A 22,633-nucleotide genomic window follows, 5' to 3' on the forward strand; every position below is an offset into this window, starting at 1 on the left:
ATCCTATGATATTTCTACCAGTTTAAGACTTTTAGTATTTTTTGTCTTAGTTTCAGTTTTGTATTTTAACTTATGTATTTGTTGGTGTGGTATATGGCTATTTAATATATTTCACAATCACACAATACAATCAGTCACAATATTATTACTTGACAATAATGTGTGTTCACACAGTTTGTGCTTCATCGATATGTTTGGTCAATTTGTTTGTTGTTCATCTAAACAGAAAGAACTTTTCCTGCTTGAGGGGCCAGGCCTCACTGTGAAGCACATGACTGTGTTACGTTGTCGTCTTGTAATCTGAAACCCTCTGTGAAGTAGAGGGTGTCAACAAATTACTCACCAGATTATTGCTGCTACTGACCTTGATCTCACAAAACTTGCCTTGTTGTGTTTTTTTTTGATAACCCAGCAAGACCATCAGCGAGAATTCCCCACATATCTTAGGCAAGAAACACAATGCGGACAACACTTTTCAGGTCTGTCAGGGATAATTCTCACTGAGCTGGTATAAGTGAGCTACTACACTCTGTCCTTCCCTGCTCATAGTAATAATTCTGAATGAATGAAATGAAACAAAATGGCTGTTCAGTCAGATAACAAGGTTATGAATGGGGTCTGAAGCTCTGACACACACACACACACACACACACACACACACACACACACACACACACACACACACACACACACTGCTGAAAGGAATGAAACATTTTCATTCAAGAAAAACATCTCAGCCCATTTTCGAGGGGCGCTGTGTTCACGGCTCAGAGAAATTACCTTGAGAGTGACGAGAACAGAACATGAAGTTCCCAGTGTCCCTCTCATTCAGGTGCAGTGGCTCTACTTTTGGAAACTGCTATACAGTGCCACCCTCTGGTCATTGTCTTCACCTCAAAATCTCTTCAAAGACATCTCTGTGCAGTGAAATCAAAATTAACCAGCGTTAATTTTGATTTTCATTGAAGTTGTGCCTGCAGTCATCCAACACCTGATCGTTAATATTGGCTGTGCATGGGGAGTTTCGTCACGTCAGTGCAGGATTCAGAATAAATTTCATTATTTATATTTGTTAGAAGGAGCAGTTTCTTCCCACATGAAAGAAAGATAATACATAGCTGAAGATACAAAATGTTTAATATTAATATGAGGTATTTATATGGTTGATAATAAAATAAATGATTAAATGAAGTGTCAAACTGAATTGCCTCATGTGTCATAAAATAAATTTAAAAAATATGAAGGAAGTGAATCAGTGGTGCATCAAACTCTCATCCTGAGACAACAAGGTATAGCAAATATAAGAATCTCACAGTAGAACAGGAAAATCAAACTTTCTGGTGACGGTGAACAAAGAATAAAACTCTGTCTTTCCCATGAATTAATTTCCCCTGAATTAACCTTTAACATTTTCTTAGATTTTATTGCTATTAAAGCGTAATATCAGCTGCCAGTTACATTTTCAAACTGAAAAATTGGGGATGAAACATCGTGTTCTTGTTGCAGCAGCACAAACAGTGAGCATGGCAGGACTAGAGAATTGTTTACCTCGTTCCTGGGTTTGATTCTTGTTCAGCCTGAGTTATTGAGTATCCTCTGTTATCTGACCTGTGATGTGTTAACAGCTAAAATGTGAAATTAGACGCGGTGGTTTCAACATCCTAACCCTAACCCGAAAATCCAGAAACCAACCAGCGAAACAAAGTCACAAACCATCAGGGCAAACACAAGGAGGAGGCTGGAGAGCAACAGGACACGCAAGGAGATACAAAGACAAACTGACAGTGAACAAAGGGGAGCAGAGCAATATACCAGGTGAGGATGGACAAGGGGACGGGAATCACATGCTACCAAAGTATACAAAGACCTCTGCACCCTCTAAGGTTTCAGAATTAATGGTGAGAAGTTCATCCACTGATGCACATGATTTTGGTCGAGGAGGTGAGCTTGTTGAGCCCACTTTGCAAGGTCAGATTATCCCTGTAACAGGCCCAGGGGCAAACCTGAGCTGTTGACCCCCTTGGTCCTCCCACACATTGCGTTATGTGAATGTATCCTATTGCCTTTGATTGTCTATCATGTAGGGTGCACACCGTGGACAATATATGGAGGAGTCATTATATTTTGCCCCGAGCACTCAGAGAGGAACATGTATTGCTTTTCTGGAATAATATCCTGCACCTGCTGAGTGCATGTAAGAATGAGATCTGCTGAAATAATAAAGATAGTGAAATTAGATTTCGAAACGCGGGGCCTTGGGATGATAACAATGTTTCAGAGTGAGTAATGAGAAAGGAAAATGTTTTTAGAGACCAGATGGAAATATACCACAGGGAGGACACTGCAAGTCATTCTCGTTTTTCCAGAGAAAAAGCTGAGCTTGCTTTGATGCTCCTGTCAACAGTGGGAATAATACTGTAAATAATATTGTTTATACATTTTCCAAATAATTGTTTTCTTTTTGTATTGTTAAATTCTTCGCTGAATTTCTACCAGTTAATCGTCCTTGATATGGTTCAATTCTTTCAGAGAGCAAATATTTAATGCTTGTGTGAACGAAGCTGAGCTGTAAACTGACTAATTTTAAGAAGTCTTAATTTACCCAGAATTAATTGCTAATTATTCCTGTACCTCAAATAGGCAAGAAGCAGACATCTTTGTGTCAGATATCCCCGAACTTTCTGCCTGTTTCAAAATCCACCTGCTCACCTGTTTTTAATTTCCAATCACTGGAACTTCTCCCCTCAGCCAACACACCTGTTCCTCATTTCCCTCATCTGCTCTCACTATAACAGCCCTTTTTTTTCCCCCCTGTCTGTCGCCAGATTGTTTGCTATTGTTTCTGTGTTTCCTTTTATGCTGTTCATGCTGTGGACTCCCATTCCTGCTACCAGTATAGTTTCATGTTGTCTGTAGCTGCCTACCTGTCCAACCGTCTGTAAGTCTGGTCCGCATCACTTATTCTGTTGAAGTTCCTGCCTGCATGTCTGTGCTCAGGTTCCCTGCCTGTGCGCTAACCACCAGCCGTGACATATCATTAGATGATCTCTTAGGCATTTGTCTCTGCTCTGGAAATGCAGCAGATTGTGTACAAGAGCTTTTTCTTCTCAAATAATAAAAACAATATTCACCAACAAGAGCAATTTTATGTCTCAAGTTTGTCAGCTTACAGAACATGAACCAGTCATAACTTTCTGACAACATCTGTATAAAATTGTTTTATTTTCCCAGTAAACGTCAAGTAGTGTAAAATACCCATATGACATGTCTGGCTCGGTACTTTGGTAATAGAGGAGAGGCAGGGTATTGTCAGTAAATAAAAACTTGTTCCAGAGTTAAATCAGTGGAGCTGTACAAGTCTATTCTGATTCTCCTGATTTTATATCACCAGTACTGCCTCATATTAAATCAGTAATGGGTTTCTCGCATTTGTTTTACTTCCTCTGAGATTTGAGGGATGTTAATGCAAGGAAATAGAATATGAGTCTCTGAATTAACAAAAGCTGCAAAGAGCTATACAGATTTTCTGAAAATCTCCTGAATACTCTGAAAATTTGTAGGATGCACTCTGGTATGACTAGACAGGTAATACTGAAGCTTTCTCTGTCTGAGACTGTTCAATGCACATGCCAAGCCAGAAGTCACCATGCTGCTTTGAAAGCAATCAGTTGGCTGTCAGATAAATTCTACTCGACACCTGGAGTAATGTTTTGTGAATCACCGTAAATCTTACACCCAGCAGCATGATCTTATATAACTATACTAGTGTATTTATTCAGTTTAGACCGTAAAACTACTCAAAGTGAGATAAGACTGGTATGTACTGGAGTAACATTATCTACAGCTAACCGGGTCTCCAAATGTCTACTAAGAGGAGATCTTCTATGAAATGAAAAACTGATTCTTGCATTAAAGTGAATTATTATATCTTCACCACTTTCAAAGCACTGCATGAAATCACCAGCTGTGAGACTCAGCGGGGAGATCAGAAGAATTCAAATCAACTTGTCACAAGGTGAGGTCAAGTTTGGGTTTGTCCTGTCTCCATGTCTTGTAATTTCCTGTTTTATTTTGAAAGGTTAACTCTCCTCTCGTTTCAGGTCACTTGCCCTTCCTCATGTGTCACCTGTCTGAGTGTCTTCCCTGATTCCTGATTGTGTCCACCTGTTCCCCATTTGCCTTAATGTGTCTTATAGTCTGCGTCTCCCTTTGTCTTGTGCCAGAGTGTCTCGTCCTGTCGTGCACCCCAGCCTACTATCACAGTCCATGCCTTGCCTTTGTCTCTGCATTATCGTACTTATTCTTTACCTCCAAGTGAGCGATTTTTGTTTGTATTTTCATAGTCTAGAGTTTTCTGTTTGTCAAGATTGTAGCAGTTTTAGTTGCCTCCTTGTAGAGTGATTTTCTGTTGGTTTATTCCTTTTGTTTTAGCAGTTTTGTCCCTCCATTTGGAGTGGTTTTTAGCATAATTTTCATGCTGTTTTTATTTCGTCCCTCTCTCTCTTGAGGTTGGAATAGATAAATAAAGTCTGCCAAATTGTTACTCTGCATCTGAGTCCTCTTTCAAGTCCAGGCCTGACACAACTATGGCATCAATACTATTCAGATTGTAAACATGGATCTGATTTCTTAATTTAAGACAAAGAGGGTCTTAAACTATTGAAGAAATTTCATTTGGGTCTTCAAAAACACACTAACTCTGTTCTAAACTGTATTATATATGAAGATGATGAAAATCCATCCTTGTTATTTATTCCTATATTTTTATTTACTGTCAGAAAGTTTCCAGTAAGAAAAAACTTTTTGCTCCCAAATATTTTATCCTGCCTCCTGTTTTTGTTGACAGTGTTGGACATACAATAGCTTACATATTAAACAATATGTATATATTAACTTGAATACGATCTGCCTTGTCATCAGCATCAGAGAAAAATAATAAAGAAGCGAATTTACAAGGAAAATATGGTACAGGCCTGAGAAAATTTCCACAGTGTGTTGGACAGTTCATCTGTGAGCTGTTAAACAATCATTTGAAAAACTGTTGTTTAAAAAAGCTACAAAATGACGCATGTAGTGACTCTACTATAGACTATTGTACTTGGGTTAAGGGTTAGGTTGGGGGTTAGAAGCTGCTCCAAAGCTGCATCAGACAGTCCTGGTTTTGATAGTTTATTCAGATCCACAAGCTCCACAAGAAACTCACAGCTCAGTCCAGCCTGACAGTTCAATGGAGACATTTGAGCTGTTTTTTGCAGCAAGACAAAATGGCTATTCAGTAAGATTGGCCATTTTTCATGGGAGACAGTTTGATCTGTCACAGTAGGAAAACACACAACATTAGCACTGGATCTATTCTTAATGATGTCCACAAATCCGTGTATTAAATGGCTTCAGATACATTTAACCATGGTTATGTGCTGTCTTTATTCTTTCCCATGACGTAACGACTTAAAAAAACAAAACAGAAATCAATCAAGGTGTCTGCCATTACTATGTTCTGTCACAAAGTAGCCTAATCTACCACCCACCAGTGTGATTTGTTGTCTGTTGCCAGGGCAACCATCGTTCGCGAAGCACAAGCATCACCTCCTGCCGTGTCTCGCGCCCGTCATGTGGGGGCGGCGCGTTTCGGTCTTTGTGGTTCGTCAGCCTCCCTGTGTTGGAAGCAGTGGCGCCTCCTTACAGCCAGAAGGAAACTTGAAGCAACTGAAGTGAAGACTTACAGGAGCTGAACTACGTGAGTCATGGATTCATGGATTTTTTTTTGTTTGTTTTACCATTGCACCTGATAGTCCTGGATTTTATTTTAATAAATGTGAGACTGATGTTTTCTTTCTTTTCTTCTTCTGCTTTTCAACCGTGTCATCAACAGATCTCATCATTATGATCACTGGCAAACACTTACTGTGCTTCTTCCTGCTCGTCTTCCCGCTGTCCTGGGCAGAGGACACAAAGAAAGATGTGAGGAGGACTGACAATGATACAGGTGAGGTCTCTCTCTCTCTCTCTCTCTCTCTCTCTCTCTCTCTCTCTAACACATTCAAGCTGATTTCATTTTGACGCGAGCCTCTACATCGTGAGAGAAATGGTGCAGCTTATAACAGATTGACTGGATAAGAAATTATTATGTAGCCTAGTTATTACAGACTGATGTGGATTGTGCGTGTCTCATATTGCCCTTATACAATGTACGTCTTTAATTAACCAGAGAATCCACGGGCTTGTTGCACAAAGTAGTAAATGCAATTAACGGGAGGAGAGACAGAGGTGGCTCATACCTGCTCATTTTTCAGTTTGTATTTAAGAGGATTATTATGAAAATCAAAATTAATAATAAAGGCCTATATATTGGAATATGATTATGAATCTGTCCAACATTCCCCAAACATTTATGAATGCGATTAATCTTGTCAAACTCAATTTATCAACACTTAAGGTTGGGAATACTGTATGTTTATGGTTCCCATCTTTTATTGCAGGTTGTATAAATATCTGTAGGGGTTTGATCACAGCAGGAGTCAGGAGAATCTTACTATGATAAAGATAATTTACATTTTTTAAAACATTTGCAAAATCCAATGTCTTCTGTTTGAAACATTGTCACTATACATATGATCATATTAAACCAATGCTCTTATATCTGGTATGATTTTCTTTCTTTTTTCTTTGAAACAAATGTTTTGAAGCAAATCTTATGACAGCTGAAACATGTGAGGCAAATTATGTTTCATACCATTTCAAAAGTTGACCTTGATGAAAGAATTGACAGTTGAAATGTGCTGTGTGTCACACTTAAAGGCCCAATCCATCATTAATGACCATAGAAATTACAAGTGTACGGAGTTTGTCTTAATAATAGAAAAACACATTTTATTGTATAGTAAGCCTGTTTAACTGCTAAAAATCCTGGTTAATGTAAACAAACCTTTAACAGTCAGAAACTTCAACAACTTAGATTTTGTGATTGTGGATCTAAAGACCTGTCGCCCAATATGAAGATGGGGAAATCATTTGTTTTTGTTCTGAGCATTTTCTCAGTTTTTACATATCTTCTTAAATTCAACTTTTAAACGCAGTTGTAAAGAGATTATTTGGCCCTAAAACTGAAAAGTTCAAGTCCATTTTTTAAAATTCATCAAATCTCTTGTTAAAATATGTTTACTCATGTGGATTTAATATTTTAGCGCTTGAAAATGGGTTTACCAAAGTGGTAGGTTCACAAAGGTAGTGGAAAATATCAATAAAATAGTAGATAGACCTATAATAAATGTCTAAAATGAAATTTTATAAATACACACACACACACACACATATATATATATATATAACAGAAACATCATTTACAATATTTCCATATTTCCATGTGTGGCTGCTTGAGAGCTGCTGCATGGGGTTCACTCGGCCTGGGAAGCTGTGAAACATCTCTGTAGAAAAATTAAAATAGAAATTAAGTTAATTGAAAGAAAGTTCTCACTGCCTTTGTCCTCTCTTCCCCCAGACGCCCCTCACACGAACTAAAGAGGAATGTGGGGGGTGGGGATACGCTGTCTTCCATTTCACTACTCACTACAGAGTAACAGAGATTACCAGTAATTTTGAGTTAGTATAAAATCTTTCTTTCCATCTTTTATTAATAATGATCGGTCACTTTTGTAAAACAAAGTTCCTGACTATTGATACACGAATTAATTTAGCTAGTTGTGCACAGAAGCAACATATAGGCAATATGGTCACAATTACAGACAAAGTGTACTATTACTGTGATATTGCAAAACAAAGTTTTTGTAAAATATATATACTTACCCATTTTTAAATGGATCCCTATTATTGTCGTATTCCTCTTCATCAAAGGAATCCATCTACAGAGAGTTTACACAGTATTTGTAACTTCTTACTAATCTTTGTTGAACTTTCTAATGTTCAACATATTCAGTTAGTGTTAGTGTTAGGTTCATCTGAATTGTTGAATCTCAACTAATAACCTCTTGAAATGTTTTCAAATACTGTGTAAACTCTCTGCAGGCAGACCTTAAAATAAAGTGTTACCACATTTATTTTAAGGTCTGTTTCTGGCCACTCGAATGAATGTAAGTCCCATATTCACTCTCGCTGTAGCTCTGTCTCTTGTCTCCACCAACAACTGTCTCTTTAGCTGTTCAATGCTCCACTGAGTTCTCCAGCTACAAACTAACTTTGTCTGTCTGATGTTTGGCGCTCGACAGGTAGCATTCAGTGAGTTTATCAGATTCTTATGCCTCCTAACAGACAGGGTTGGTGCATTATGTTTTCAGGTTGTTCATCTGTCCGTCCCATTCTCGTCAATGGGTTATCTCCGTAATGTCTTGGGGGAATTTGTTCAAATTTGACACAAAGATGAACGGATTAGATTTCGGTGGTCAAAGGTCAAGGTCACTGTGACCTCACAAAACATGTTTTTAGCCATAACTCACAAATTCATACACTAATAATGGCACAATTTAACTCAAATGTCTATAAGAATAAAATTAAGTGATGAGATTTAATATCCAAATGGTCAAAAGGTCATTGTGACATAATAATGTTCTGCAAAAACTCTTCTGGCCATTATTCAACACACTAACTCAGGAAGGGGAGATTGTAACCATATTTCCTGCAAATTGGCTGTTTGGTGGAGTTTTACAACCACGAGGCTCTAGCTCTAGTTTTTTTGTTTCGCTATAATAAGCAGTGACCCAAAACAGTATTGTTGTGTCCATAAAATAAAAAAAATAAGCTGTTGAAAAATCTCTGCAGAGCTTTAAGAGAACTGCATAGTCTGGTGGATTTGTCACTACAAACTACACTCCTTTCACTTTACATACCCATTGATAGGATGAAAATATTTATTCGAGCAGCTTTAAGTTGCCGTAGTGATGTATAAGTACAATGAGGATGTCAATACAAGTGCAACAGAGCACACTTCTGACCAAAACCAACAGTAATGCCTGGTCACCCATAATAGATCACTAAAACAAGACTATGAGGTGTTATTAAGCAAGTTTGAATCTCAGACTGTTTGATTCAGCTTTTACTTTCCTGGTGGGACCTTTTCAAAGATACAGAAGGAGTACACAAAACACAATTCAGGTTGACAGAAAACCAATCCATCTATTAATGTCAATTCAGAAGATGCAGTGAGGGAAGCTTTTAAGGTGTAAACACAGGGAGGACCTGAGGGAAAAAGCACAAGTGTTTCATTATAATTTGTTGAGAAGACAGATGGTGGTTCCACAGAAAATGTTGCATTTCAAGTAGAAAAGTAGAGATATCTTAAAGTGGAAGATCAAAGTGTGGATGAAGGCCTCAGCATCAGCAGGAGAAGAGGCCTCAAACATCCCCAGGTTGAGTGAAGGTATTTTCTGCACTGTAACAGATAAATTGTACACATCTGGCCAAAGATTAGCCCCAAGATCTTGAGCTGGATTGGAAGAGTAGGTGTAACAGCCATCGATCACGAGGCAGAAGGAAAATGATCAGAGCCAAGGAGGAGGATTTTTGATTTGTTGCCTCTGTGGACTCGTGCAGCATCTAGGTTGTAAAAGACACATTGAGGTATAAGGGTGAGGGTCTTAAAGATGCCAATGTCAGAGGTGAGTGTTTGACTTTGATGAACTATGTTTTGGTGATGATCCAAAGAAGATCTAGGCCAGAGATTTGGAGGCAAATCATTTTGGTTTCCACTGGAACACTGACATTCATAGCTACTATTTCTGTCTAAAAAAATATCACACTGCCAACAGCCTTGGACATATTGGTCAGCTCCATTGCTTATGAGAACATACCAACACGTTTCAAAGCAAACATCATAATAAATCACCTGTGCACATTTGGCATGGTTAATTAATTTAGTTAAATTTATTGTACTCGGTTTTTAGTCGCATTTTGGTTTAGGTAACAAAACTACTTTCGGAAAAAAGATCATTGTTTTAGTTAAAACAGACCCTTTCACAACGTTAACCATGCATTAGAAAGGCTTTGCCAGAACTTTGCCACGCGGTCAAGGAGAGCCTAGAACATGGGTGTAAATAGCTGCATTGAATATCCACCCCAGGTGTGAATAGCATTGTTGGCTACAGACTCCTGGGTGCTTATTTCTGTTGTGCTATATACACTCAGGTGTAAATAGCCAAACTGAATATCCACCCCGGATGCAAATAGCATCGTTGGCTACAGACACCTGAGTGTGTTCCACATAATGTTCTTGGTGCTGTTTGACACTGTTGGATGTACAAAACAAAACAAATGCTTAGCATGATCATTTTCAATCTTCAGTTCAAGCTAGAGATCCATGAAATGCTTCTACTTCACTACAGTGAAGGAAAATAAATCAATGAGTCAACTGTTCATCGTAAAATCTATTTAAAAAGACAAATACCATGACCATTTGATTAACTTACTATCGTGTTTGTTAGAGGAAGGAGTAGCACAATTAAAATCAGATGACCTAAGAAGGGAAATTCAGTTACATTCATTTGTGAATTTGTCTGATGGAAGTTCTACTTTCGGGTCACGTGATGTCAACTGACCAAATTCTGTCCGCTAAAGAAGACTGTGAGATGTGAGCAAAAGTTCTGGAAAAAGCTATTAAGTTGGCTTTCAGTCATTTTTTCTCTCAAAGTCAAGAATGAACTTCATCAATTATCATAGTATTACCAGTTGATTATCAATTAAAGTCCAATAAATCTACATCTGAGTAGTTGGAAAAAGCACATTTTTGTTAGTTTCACAACAACACAAAAGGAAATGCAGAACTTTTAAGTATGCAGTCATAAGATAAGAACAGAACGACACCACAAACATCACATACACAAACAATAGAGAAAAATAATAGCGCTAAGCTAAGAGTATACAGCCATGCTAGCCACTCTGTGAGGCTAGCTACTCATTCTCAATAGTGCATTGAGCCAAATGCTAACATAAGCATGCTAACCTGCTCCCAATGACAATGCTAACATGCTAATGTTTATCATGTTCATCAATTTAGTTTAGCTTGCTAAAATTTGCTGATTAGTACCGAACACAAAGTAAAGTTCAGGATGATGGATTGAACAAATTAGAATTTAATACAATTTCAGACCCTCTAGTTAATTTGTGTGAGCAGCTTATTACGACCCATAATTACGGTTTATTGTTAGGTGACATAACAATCGTGGGAGATGAAAGTCTTTTCAGCAAATACCCCAACACATGGTGGCGCAAGACGACAAGTCAGAGGATCACCAAGGACAGCAGCATTCATCCTCTGGAGATGTCGAATGTAATGGCAATCGTAGTTGCAGAATTATTTCAGTCCAAAAGTGGAAGACCAATCAACCAACAGACTGACATTGTCATCGATAGAGTGATAGGCCATGAATATCGCTTAAAAAAATGTATGTCAGTAGAAAGTTGTGTTAAAAGAATTTTACAGTCCTACAAAACATCATCCCAAACTGAAACAGCAGAGCTATCAAGTGGAAATTTAAACCTTTTAACATAGTGAAAAACCTATTAGACAAGCCCTTTAATGTGAGCCCAATTCCTCCTAAAGAAAACAAAGACTGTCTGTTATCCAGAAAAGATGAGAGGAAGGAGATGTAGGCTTCCAGTTGTCAGGCCAAAAGGGTGACAAATGATGCAGAAAGGGAGGATGAAGGGACCCAAAAGAAAACAGTAAACACATTTAGTGCAACTGTTTCTCTAGTAATATTTGATTAAGTGAAAACTCTTTCCAGTAGTTGCATAAGGATGGAGATAACCAAAACATTTGGAAACATTTCTTTCCTGGAAACCATGAAAGCACAGACTCTTAAGTTCCTTCTGAGAGGAGGCCTTTCAAACCCACCTGACGACGAGTAATTGTTCTCTCTGAATAAGGCCTCTACATGGAGGGGCACCTAAATCGTCAAGTACTTAGGGCTGCATTTTCTTGCCTAGTTTGTAGGAAAATGTGCATCTACTGCACCTCTACCAAAATCAAGTGTCTGCTAATGTGTATGGGATAGTTTTCCACCAGTAATTAGCTGGCAATCCACTGTCTGACTGGAAGATGTCCCTGGGCAGACCCAGAACACCCATCTGTGATTAAGTCTTATAGCATTTATTGTGTGTTCACTTCTCTTCTGAGAACCTGTTCACAATCTAGAGTTGACCTGATAGAACAAAGAGGGGAAACTAAAGCAGAAGTTGCATTGTTGTTTCCCCATCATGTGAAATAAGAATATAGGTCTCCAGAGACTGTAGTTAGGGGTTTTATTCCTGGCCAGAGAAACTGGATTGACCTGCACTGAAAAAAAGCACAGAGATCATTGTAATAAAAAGGAACATGTTTATTAAGAAAAAACAACGATTCTTCTATTATTTCCAACTCTAGTTTGGAGCCAAGCAAAGACCAGACCGCTATTTGCACGGCGAAAGATTTCTCCATCACAGGAAAGTCACATTCCTGTAAGTTTTCTTTGTTCTTCTTAAACTGCCTTTGTACAACATATAAGGCCGCTGTATTTTCATTCATGTTTCAGTAAGGTGCGATTCTGAAGCCTTGAAATGAAAGGTGTGAGAAAAAGGCTATGTTTGAAGTCCGCAACAGATCTGACACCTGTATTTGCAGTCTGCACTCTGTTTAATCTCAGTTTTGGTCTCTAGTAACTCTTAAGGGCAATATCTGGCTCTTTAGCAGCTAAATGCTTCACTATGCTCACCAGCTAGGCGGTGAGTAAACCAAAACATTGAAGTTGCAGGACGTAAAACCAAAACAATGAGCTGAAAAAAGGCTAAAACTCTCTGTAGAGCTTATGGGAACTGAAAGGTTGGGTGATTTGTTTGTGGGCTCTTCACTATGAGCAACCCCTTCCACATTACACATTATAATTTGACCCATTGTGTATTTAAAAATTGAGATTAGAGCCGCTTTAAAGTTTAGCTCTTTCTGTTTAAACGGTGCTTTTCTTCAGCAACGAGTCAAAAGAGTTTTTACTTCCTTTTCCATTTTGTTGTGAGAAATTTCCTGTAACTACTGTGTTTGTTGGTGTTGTTTCAGAAACACAAGACAGATCTTATGAGTCCTGCGCGTCGCTGCGGCCGCCTGATGGAGAACTGCTCCTCTCGCGTGCCGTGCTGCGACCCCTGCGCCTCCTGCCGCTGTCGGCTCTTCAACACCATTTGTCATTGCTGGAGGATGAACCACCTGTGCTTAAAGAAGACATAAATGGAGCACACACACACACACACACACACACACACACACAAGCACGCACGCACACACACAAACACACCCCGGCACCTGGATAAATACAGTGATAAGCATATACACACAGCAGCATTCACACATGCTGATCTCTGGCCTTTTACAGCGTAGGTGTAGTTGAGAGAACATTGTCTCAGTTCAGTGTGAAATAGAAGTATTTGGAAAACCATGAACCAGTCTGGGGTGAAAAGTGAAATTTCTTTCCATTGTCAATGGTTTCCACACTTCTGTGAAGGAAGGACAGATGTGAATGAGAGAATGAAGCCATGTGATGACAGACAGTGCTTTTTTGTCCTCAGTCATCCGATACATGAATGTGAAAAAGAAAGTACCCACAGAAGTGTTTCCAGAATATCCAAATACACAACATAAAGTATGTCAGTATAACAAAAGGATGAGTGACATCTGCTTTTCATGTATGTATACAATGACATGTTAACTGTGTGTTGTTCCTCCGGTATTTTCCGCACTATTGCTGCTTTTGAATATCTTTCATTTCTGCTTCTCCTGTCATGTTAAACGTGTTTGGACGCTAATAAATGGATTTACATTGGAACATTAACGGTTAAAAAAACCCCCAAAAACAAACAGATTTCTGTTCCTTTGTAAACCATTCCTTGGAGAAGAGATGATCTGGGATTCCAAATGAGGAATTACCAATTATTAATGTGTGGATTTATGAGTAAAGTTAGTTTATATTTTTGCTATAGAATAAATACACTGTAAGCCTATATCATGCTTGTTTTGTTCTTTTCCTTACATATTTGTTTTTAAGTGGAAATCTCCTAAATCCGTTTGCAGTCTAAACTGTACTCGCCTTGTCCCAAGGGTTGAAAATCACCCGCCTTCACTAAACCCCTCAAATAAAGCAGCTTAATTGAATTTTAAACCCCCATGAACAAATAACCTGTCATTCATGATACACTTTGAATAGTTGCAGAGAGACTGCATTTAACCAGTGTAGAGCTTTATTGTTATTGCTAAAGGTCCTGCATGGGTGTAAACATTCATTTTTTTGTAAGAGGTATGTAGCAGAAAAGTAGTTTTGAATGTATTTCATTGAAGGAAACAGTGGCAACTGTGATATGTATTATACACTGTACGATAAGGAATTCAACTGTAAAATACTTTCCCCATTTTGAACCTTAAAAAAACAACAATAAATAAGAATAAAATAAGAAACAAAACACATACAAAAAACAGATGTCATTTCACTCGTGTGCAGCATGTGGTATTTTTTTGCAGAATTGGTATCTCCTATGCAATGCTATGGAAGACGACCACAGTGGACAGTCGTCCTCCTGCAGCTGTAGGCTGTCCACGCCTCCCCTGTTGTGGTTGTAGTCTACAAAAGGTGCCAGCCAGGGAGGTATTCCTCTAAAAAGAGGTTCATCAGAGGTGAAGAAATTGTCACACATGATAGTGTGACCTTTAGTCCATCTGTCACACCAAGCACAAACCACATCCCCTGGTTTTTCTCCGTCACAGACCACCCATATCTTAAATATTCCACCTACCAGTTTCCAACCTCTTACACCTCTTGCAGGTCTTGACTCACGATTATCAAAACATAGAATACTTGAAAAAGTGAGAAACACATTTTTTTCTAAAATGGGAGTTAAATTAATCTATTTTTAATCTCCCTTTGTAGCTTTTGTTTTGGTTTTTCATTTAGTGTACAAACTGCACAGCTACTGAGACAGAAGCAAACTGTATTACAAAAATAAATTGACAATAAAATAAGACACAGCTTTAACCACAATAGAGAGACCATGCCAGCAATCACTCAATCATGTGAGATGGGAGATTTTCCATGTAGTTGATAAAAGGCTGCTATATTTTAAAAGATTTATCTAAGTCCTCAGTGAGCAAGTTATCTTTTCCAGAGGTATGCAATTGTTCACTTCTGAGAGCCACAAATATTTTGAACGGTTGCCCAAAAGGCATCGGGATCCTGGGAAAGTAACTCCATGAATTCTGGATAAAGCATCACAGATCCCTGCCAAAACCTTGTAGTTTGCTAGAAACAGCACAGGCAAAGAGAAAACCTAAATACAGACAGACAGGGGGCAGAATCGGAGGCCTCCAAAGGCAGACATCCAAAGTCCAGCAAAACAAGGGGGGAAAAAAAAACTCAAAGCAAACACTAGGTACTGTGAACAAAAACAAAAACCGATGATCCTACGAAGAGCGAGGTAGGTTGGTTTGAATAGTGACTGGGATATTGAGGCGACTGGGAACAGGTGTGTGAGTGGGAGGGGAAGCTATAGGTGATTACAAGTGAAAACAGGTGATTGACAGGAGGAACGTTCATGGACGTGTGGTGGGAGGATGGAAAAGGTAACACGTCTTCAAAAACCTTAGAGAAAGTTGAAAGACGTTAGAACCGTTGTTTGACCGTCCTGAAAAAGATGTTCAGTGTGTGTGTTTTCACTGTTCTCCAAGGTTAACCCTTATAAAATTTCTTAAATGTAAGTATTTAAAAAAAGGTGAACAATGAAAGGGTTAATAGTTCTGATTGACTATCACCTTTATATAAAATATCAAACAGTTCTCACTCATCTCTGACATTTAGGTTGGGGAGCAAATGAACCAAGAATCTAGCTTGTGCTGCCAAACAATACTATAACATAACAGTAATAACCCATCTGACAATCCTTCTTTTCAATAATCAAGGGTAATTTGGGGATTTATCTGATCAGTTTTATCCAGTGGAGAAATAAAAAATTATTAATTTAGCCTAATGAAATAAGAAGGAGGCTCATCCACTTATACAAGTCACCCTCCACTCTGCAACAAACTCAACTGGTTGAGTTTACATAAATTACATAATCCTTGTCCAATAATCTCTAGGTATGTGAGCCCACTGGGTGACCACCTAAGGGGAAACTCATTAAAGGGATAGTATTTCACTTTTGTCAAGATCAATCTTGTCACCAAAAAAAAGAACAGTAAAAATGAAATATATGTAGTATTATGGGAGAGGGAGTTTATGCGGTGTGTTAGTTTTTCTAATGTTGGGGAAAAGTCATCAAATTTCAAGTTGAAAAAAGGTTTTCCTCTGCTGGTAACCATAGTGATGGGTCATTTTACCCTGTCTGCCACAACACTTAAATGTAGCATTACTAATATGTGGATTTATGGAAGGAAACCCTGCTTCATTTGGGAAATATGAGACACAGGATCAAAACAAAACAAGAGAAGAAGTAGTTATTTTGAAAAGGTTTGCTGGCAGCTATCTAGAGGATAAACAGGGACTAAACCTGCTTTGTATTTCCGGGATGATTTTGTGGAAAGCAGAGAGATGATGAACATTAAGCACATGTGGAGGGGGGCCAAGTGTGTATCCAAAAGAAACATGCATAGACACATGTTGATGCAGCCTGAGTGAATTCCAAGTTTTGCATCTCTTAAATCTTATCCAGATAATCTGCGTTGCAATTGGTGTATTACCTTGTCTGGAACACTGTCTGCTCCTCTTCTAATGGAAGGTGCAGAGAGTCACATCTGATGAGCTGCTACCATTTGATCGATAATCCATTTCATAAATCATCATCACATGTGTGTTTATTTTGCATTGCGCAGTTACAGTATGTCCTCTAAAGCAATGAACATGAAGGAGCTGCATCAAAGTTCATGGGGCTGAACACATATTGTAGACGGTGAGATTTCCATGTGTTTTGAGAATGTAAAGCAGATCTAGGTTCTATATAAAGACTGAAAGTATCAACGCGCTCAGTCCACGGGGAAATGTAAACAGCCTGTAACTGTGCCTTAAAATGAGGCTACAGTAGACTACGAACTGTTACCTGTGGTTTTCATGACCTGGTGTCACTCAGAAAACAGTCAGCCAATCAGAAGAGAGGCTCAGTGACCAACAACACCAAACGCCTTCTTCTTGCTAGAGCTCCAGAGAGATAGAAGCGTGAGAGAGAAATGTAAAAGTAAATCACAAATATATCTATAAATATATCTATAAATTTTAAACTTCAAAATATGGGAAGTTTAAATGAAAAACATGCATGTGGCGAGGAGGATATGTGGAAAGGTATGATATGGAGGTCTGATAGGAACATGGCAAACTTGTTATCTGCTTCCTCCTCAAACCATCTGATGTGTCTTCTGCTGCCTGATTAAACACAGATTCACTCTCACATTAGCAAACAGCGTGAGGCTGACTGATTGAAAATAATCACTGTGCGCGCTCGAGGATGGAAGCTGATTTGTGTGCGTGTTTATTTAGCTTAATTCCCTTTTCTCCTGCATAATGTCCAGCCAAAGAGCATCATGGTCTTTCATTTATATAACAGTCACGCAGCGTTTTGAAAAGAGATACGTCTTACTCTGCGTACACTAAAAAAATGTAAGCAATTTAACTGTATAGACAGACTGACATATTCAAGAGCAGGAAGTGAGACAGCAAACGCTTTTAGGACAGCTATGGAATTTCTTGGTGTCAAAGAGGAAGGGAAAATAACTGCATGAATGTTAGTCAGTGGGGAATAATACAGAAGTTGCTTTAAGAAAAAACCCCAAAGAGAAACATCTAAACATCACTTAAACAGCAGCCTGGCTTTTTAACAAGTCATTTGGCATCATGGCAGAGCTCAGTTTCAACGTGGATCATGGGTATCTGGAGGGTCTGGTTCGAGGGATGAAGGCTGGAATTCTGACTCAGATTGACTATAACAATCTGGCCCAGTGCGACACACTCGAAGGTAAGAAAATTGTGCTTTGGATGCATTTGAATTAAACTTCCCCAGGAATGTAATATACAAATACTCTTTAACTATGCCTTTTTTTTCTTTTTCAAGATTCTTGTGCATATGTGTTTGAGTGTCTCAAAAGTTGAGTGCTGACAGGGAGCACCTTATCTACCCAGTTTCTTCATATGGATCTCATTTATCAAGGAGCATGTCTGAATTTTCTTTCCAGGCAGGCATTCCTTTCTGAGAGAGAGAGAAAGAGCAATGAGATGTTAGTTTTCAATATGTTTAAGATACCTTATACTCCCACACAGCAGTCATTTTAGTATGTCCACACAGAGACTCACGTTTTTGGGAGGAGTCTTCTGAAAAACATACTCTACACCACATGTGTTTGTATATATAATTGACTGATGATTGATGACATCAGCTGTATGTTATTTAACAAGTTGATCTAAGGTCAAAAATAGCCATGTGTGTATTACTGTGTATTATGATTCATCTCCTCCTGATTTGTAACTGCAACCTGACAGGAAGCCGCTGTGGAAAAACAGATTTTAGGGCAGAATTAGTTGTGATCTGAACATAAGTCGAGCAGAACAAAAAGAGAAGTCCAGCACAAAACCCTCAGGTACTTCCACCTTTCCTCTCCTCTCCTCAGACATGAAGCTGCACCTGCAGAGCACAGACTACGGTAAACTGCTGTCCTCGTCCGAAGACGACCTGACTGTGTCTCTGGTGGACAACAAGCTGAGGGAGAACCTGGTGACTGAATTCAGCTGCCTGCGCTCCAACGCCCTGCCTCCGCTCTCCACCTTCCTCGACTATATAACGTATGCTTTAACACTGCATGTGGTTCGTCATGAATAATACCAAGGTCACAGGAGAAAGCAAATAAGCACATTACTTATTTATGTCCTGTGGTTTTCTATCCATCCACTATTCTCTGGTTTAGGTAGATCAGTTTTGATGATGCTCCTTTTTATACTGTTCTGAATAGCATTATCTTGAGGCCGATGAAAAGCACTCAAGGCCATGAAATTGAGAGAAAACAATTATCACTAAACCAACTGAACATGCTCCCAGTTTCATAATCTCTAAAAATAAAGGTGTATCAGAAAGCAAATGTGTCTCTATTAAGAGGGCTGCATAACAGAAAATGCCACGCAGACAAATAAAGGTACTTCCGTTTACTGTGTTCTCTGTGTTGCCATAGCTACAGCTACATGATCGACAATGTGGTGATGCTGATCACCGGGGCCCTGAAACAGAGAGATGTGGCAGAGCTCCTCCCGCGCTGTCACCCACTGGGAGCTTTCGACCAAATGGCAGCGGTGGGCATCGCTCGCACCCCAACTGAACTGTATTCGGCCATCCTGGTGGACACACCGCTAGGTAGACTCTTTAAATGATCAGTTTTATTCCCAAAGGTGATAAAATATATGAAGTATTGATTTAAGTATTAAATACGCTTTCAGTCACAGAGTTGTTGTGAGTCAGTGGAGATAAACCATCACCATTTTACAGTGGGAACAGATTGGAGATGTGGAAATATGGAAGCCAATTTGTGCTTTGAAAGAATTAAAAATGATTATGATTATAATTTCAATGTCATAATTCTGACTTCACATCTGGTCACACTAGAAGGTGACACGAATTCATCAGTGTGTTTTCACAAAATATGTTCTTCTTTGGTGACATAATAGGCCTCGTTCGTAAACTACCGTAAATGGCGAGGTAACCGCTAAACATGCTAGCCAGTTGAGTTAGCACAAGTCAGTATCAAGCTGTCCAAGTTCCTTTGCTTTCTTCTGTCCTGTTCACTCTCCTCCTGGCATCCTGTTCTCTGTGCCCCGTTTCATTAAGTAAAGAGTCACTGAAATAGGAAAATCGTTCTCTGAGCTAACGAGCATGATAACTCTGTTAGCAACACAGCTAACAAACTGTGCTAGCTTTCTCCGTTTTGGACCCTGTTCTCCCAATGGTCAGCAGTGAAAAGACCGCTTTGTGTAAATCATGTGAATTTGCAGGTCAGAGTTCATTACAATTGAACTGAAATTTACTTTGCCCACATGTTCAAATCCACTAACCGTATCTATTCCATTGAAATTGATTTCGCAGTGAAATTTTCTGCAAAGCTGCTTGAACAGCTGGTGTAACCAGGCCTTTAGTTAGTCATAATTTTGAATTACCATTTATATTTTTATCATCTCTAACTTTTCACCTGTTTTTTTTTCTTTTGTTGTCAGAAATTGGCTTCCATATTGAAGTTCTACTACTGTAAATAAAAAAGTAGCATATGATACAGGCTACCGATCAAACTGATGACCACTGTGTTGTTTTGTAGCTCAGTTTTTCCAGGATGCTGTATCTGAGTCCAACCTGGATGAAATGGAGGCTGAGATCCTGAGAAACAAATTGTATAAGGTGACTACTGGGTGATTTAAGACCAGACTACTATAACTAACCGTGTGTGTGTGTGTGTGTGTGTGTGTAGGGTTTTATTAGTCATGTTTGACAACCCTTGAAGACAAATTTTACAATGTGTACTAAAAGTTTAAGTTGCTATTTGTGACGGAGGTCAAAGTTCTCACCCGCCAGCAGATGCATTATGTGGTTCATGATATATGGTCCCACCTTTAAGTGAGTTTTTTATGTGTTTTTTTTTAAAGGCTTATTTAGAGTCTTTTCACTCTTTCTGCAAGAACATCGATGGTGCCACAAAGGATATCATGTGTCCTGTCCTGGAGGTACTGTCACAGTTTCCGCTGCGTGAAGTCATCATGTTTCCGATAAAGTTAAAGATTTGTTTTTGCTGAAAATGCCCCATGTGTGTGCTGCAGTTTGAGGCAGACAGGCGGGCCTTCATCATCACGGTGAACTCTTTCGGGACAGATCTCAGTGGTGCAGATAGAAGTGCTCTGTATCCGTCCTGTGGCAAACTTTACCCCGAAGGCCTGCAACTGCTGGCCAGGGCAGAGGACCACGAGCAGGTCAAAGCTGTGGCCGACTGTTATCCCGTGAGTCTCTGCTCATCTCTGAGGATTCCCTAATGAGTGCTCTTTTATTGTTGCTGCACTTAATTCAAGTCAGACATGTGAGTAACCTTAACCTAAACCTCCCTGCAGGACTATAAAATCATTTTTGATGACCCTGAGCCGGGATCAGATCTTAAGACTCTGGAGGACAGATTCTTTGAACAAGAGGTAATATAAATTTAAAAGAGCTATTTGCAAGTTTTACTCTTGCTACATAGCCAATGTTAGCATTAACATCTGTTAACTTAATACCCTTGCCAAGAGCTTCAGCCATTGTTGCGTGTACAATGCAAGAGGTTATAACACGCCCCCTGAGCAGCGCTACTTCTTCACCAAAGACGCTGCATCAGAGAGTGACTGTGATGAAAATCTTGTGAGACACTCAGTGTGTTAAGATAAGTATTTATTGCAGGTTGATGCACACCAAAGAGACAGGCTAACAAACGTTATCAGGTCAACTAGTGTAATGCCATCCCAAATCATAAGCTGTCTCTTTAAGGCGTGTGTATAAACACACAGTTTCTCATGTGGCTGGCTCAAGCTCGCCTCTTGCCAGCTATGTTCCCAAATAAGGCAATTTCATATCTCTCACCTACATGTGGTGGATACTTAAACCTAAACATAATCTCATGTCTTACCTAACTCACGTTGAGAGTCTTCCTTGACTTCTGTCCCAGGGACAGAGTGTATGCACCATGTGCCTCTAGCTCTCCCCTCAAATGTTTGTATCCTCCTACGCCCGCTATCAAATAAAGGGCCTGCAATAACCTTGACTACTGCTAATACAGGAAAATCACATTCTTAACTTGCTTTCAGTTGTAAACTTCATGGATATAAAGCTGTGTTTCTGTCTCTCAGAGCGGCTTCAACTCTTTCCTCAGGTGAAGCTCAACGCACTTGCTTTCCTGCAGCAGTTCCACTTCGGAGTATTTTACTCCTACATCAAACTGAAGGAGCAGGAGAGTCGCAACATTGTCTGGATCGCTGAGTGTGTCACACAGAGACAGAAGTCCAAGATACACAACTACATACCCATCTTCCAGGGAACAAATTAACTGAGCGATGAAGAGAAATACAAACAAACATATTTCACATACGTAGTGTACAACAATGTAATAAATGCACTTAATCAAACTGTATAAAAATATTTGTTGATCTCTTTATGGTCAAAGTTTGGTTGTGAGGATTAGTTACTGTGGTTGCACTAAAGTCAGTCACAAATATCTTCAGTGTTTGCACTACAGACCACAGAAAATACAAAACAGAGGCCTTGTGATTCATAATAATAATTAATACTTGCTATAGTTAGTATGTCCACATTCACATTACTGCAAAACAAAGTGTACATTACCAGAGGTATAATATTGTATTACTATACAATAGGGTACAAAATGTAATAAAAAATGTATGCATATAATTAATGTAGTACAACCAGTGGTATGAGAGTGTAAATGTGTCTGTTTTAGCAGCTAACAGGGTCGTACATCACTCATCTCTGCTTTTCAAAAGCTCGTCCTTCCTTCATACTTTCACTGAAACAAAAAAGAAAAGCAAGAAGTTAAAAATAGGTCAAATCCTTTTTTTTTCGCACTAAGAAATGTAAAACATCTGCCACACCATGACAGCAGTGTTATAGTATTGCCTGC

General features: G+C 39.0%; 3 protein-coding genes across 8 annotated transcripts in view; 2 read left to right on the forward strand and 1 right to left on the reverse strand.

Annotated features, from left to right (window-relative positions):
• Positions 1 to 5,655: 5,655 nt before the first annotated feature.
• Positions 5,656 to 13,974, forward strand: asip2b (agouti signaling protein, nonagouti homolog (mouse) 2b). The gene is made up of 4 exons (XM_087176190.1): positions 5,656 to 5,737; positions 5,873 to 5,986; positions 12,371 to 12,444; positions 13,037 to 13,974. Exons 2-4 carry the CDS (start codon positions 5,884 to 5,886, stop codon positions 13,202 to 13,204), a joined length of 345 nt encoding a protein of 114 aa, XP_087032316.1. The 5' UTR covers positions 5,656 to 5,737; positions 5,873 to 5,883; the 3' UTR covers positions 13,205 to 13,974.
• Positions 13,975 to 15,351: 1,377 nt separating this feature from the next.
• LOC111661281 (V-type proton ATPase subunit d 1-like) lies at positions 15,352 to 22,132 on the forward strand. Of its 6 annotated transcripts, none has more exons than XM_087176186.1 (9): positions 15,352 to 15,438; positions 17,848 to 17,961; positions 18,611 to 18,782; positions 19,166 to 19,344; positions 20,297 to 20,376; positions 20,622 to 20,699; positions 20,793 to 20,969; positions 21,078 to 21,155; positions 21,869 to 22,132. In XM_087176186.1, exons 2-9 carry the CDS (start codon positions 17,898 to 17,900, stop codon positions 22,040 to 22,042), a joined length of 1,002 nt encoding a protein of 333 aa, XP_087032312.1. In that variant the 5' UTR covers positions 15,352 to 15,438; positions 17,848 to 17,897; the 3' UTR covers positions 22,043 to 22,132. The 6 variants fall into 6 exon arrangements, with proteins under 6 accessions (XP_087032312.1, XP_087032314.1, XP_087032311.1 ...); XM_087176185.1 differs by lacking the exon at positions 15,352 to 15,438 and adding an exon at positions 15,445 to 15,583; XM_087176189.1 differs by lacking the exon at positions 15,352 to 15,438 and adding an exon at positions 15,445 to 15,583 and having other exon boundaries at positions 21,846 to 21,984.
• The window catches only part of apoltp (apolipoprotein lipid transfer particle homolog), a 34,537-nt gene continuing 33,277 nt past the window's right edge, over positions 21,374 to 22,633 (reverse strand). The window contains exon 73 of the mRNA XM_023414791.2: positions 21,374 to 22,519. Within this exon, the coding sequence (XP_023270559.2) occupies positions 22,509 to 22,519 (11 nt within the window). The 3' untranslated portion in view covers positions 21,374 to 22,508. The remainder of the gene's footprint in view (positions 22,520 to 22,633) is intronic.

This window comes from Seriola lalandi, unplaced genomic scaffold (assembly GCF_002814215.2).
Source record: "Seriola lalandi dorsalis isolate HSWRI2012SDOR001 ecotype SW California unplaced genomic scaffold, Sedor1 jcf7180002054542, whole genome shotgun sequence".
Lineage (NCBI taxonomy): Eukaryota > Metazoa > Chordata > Actinopteri > Carangiformes > Carangidae > Seriola > Seriola lalandi.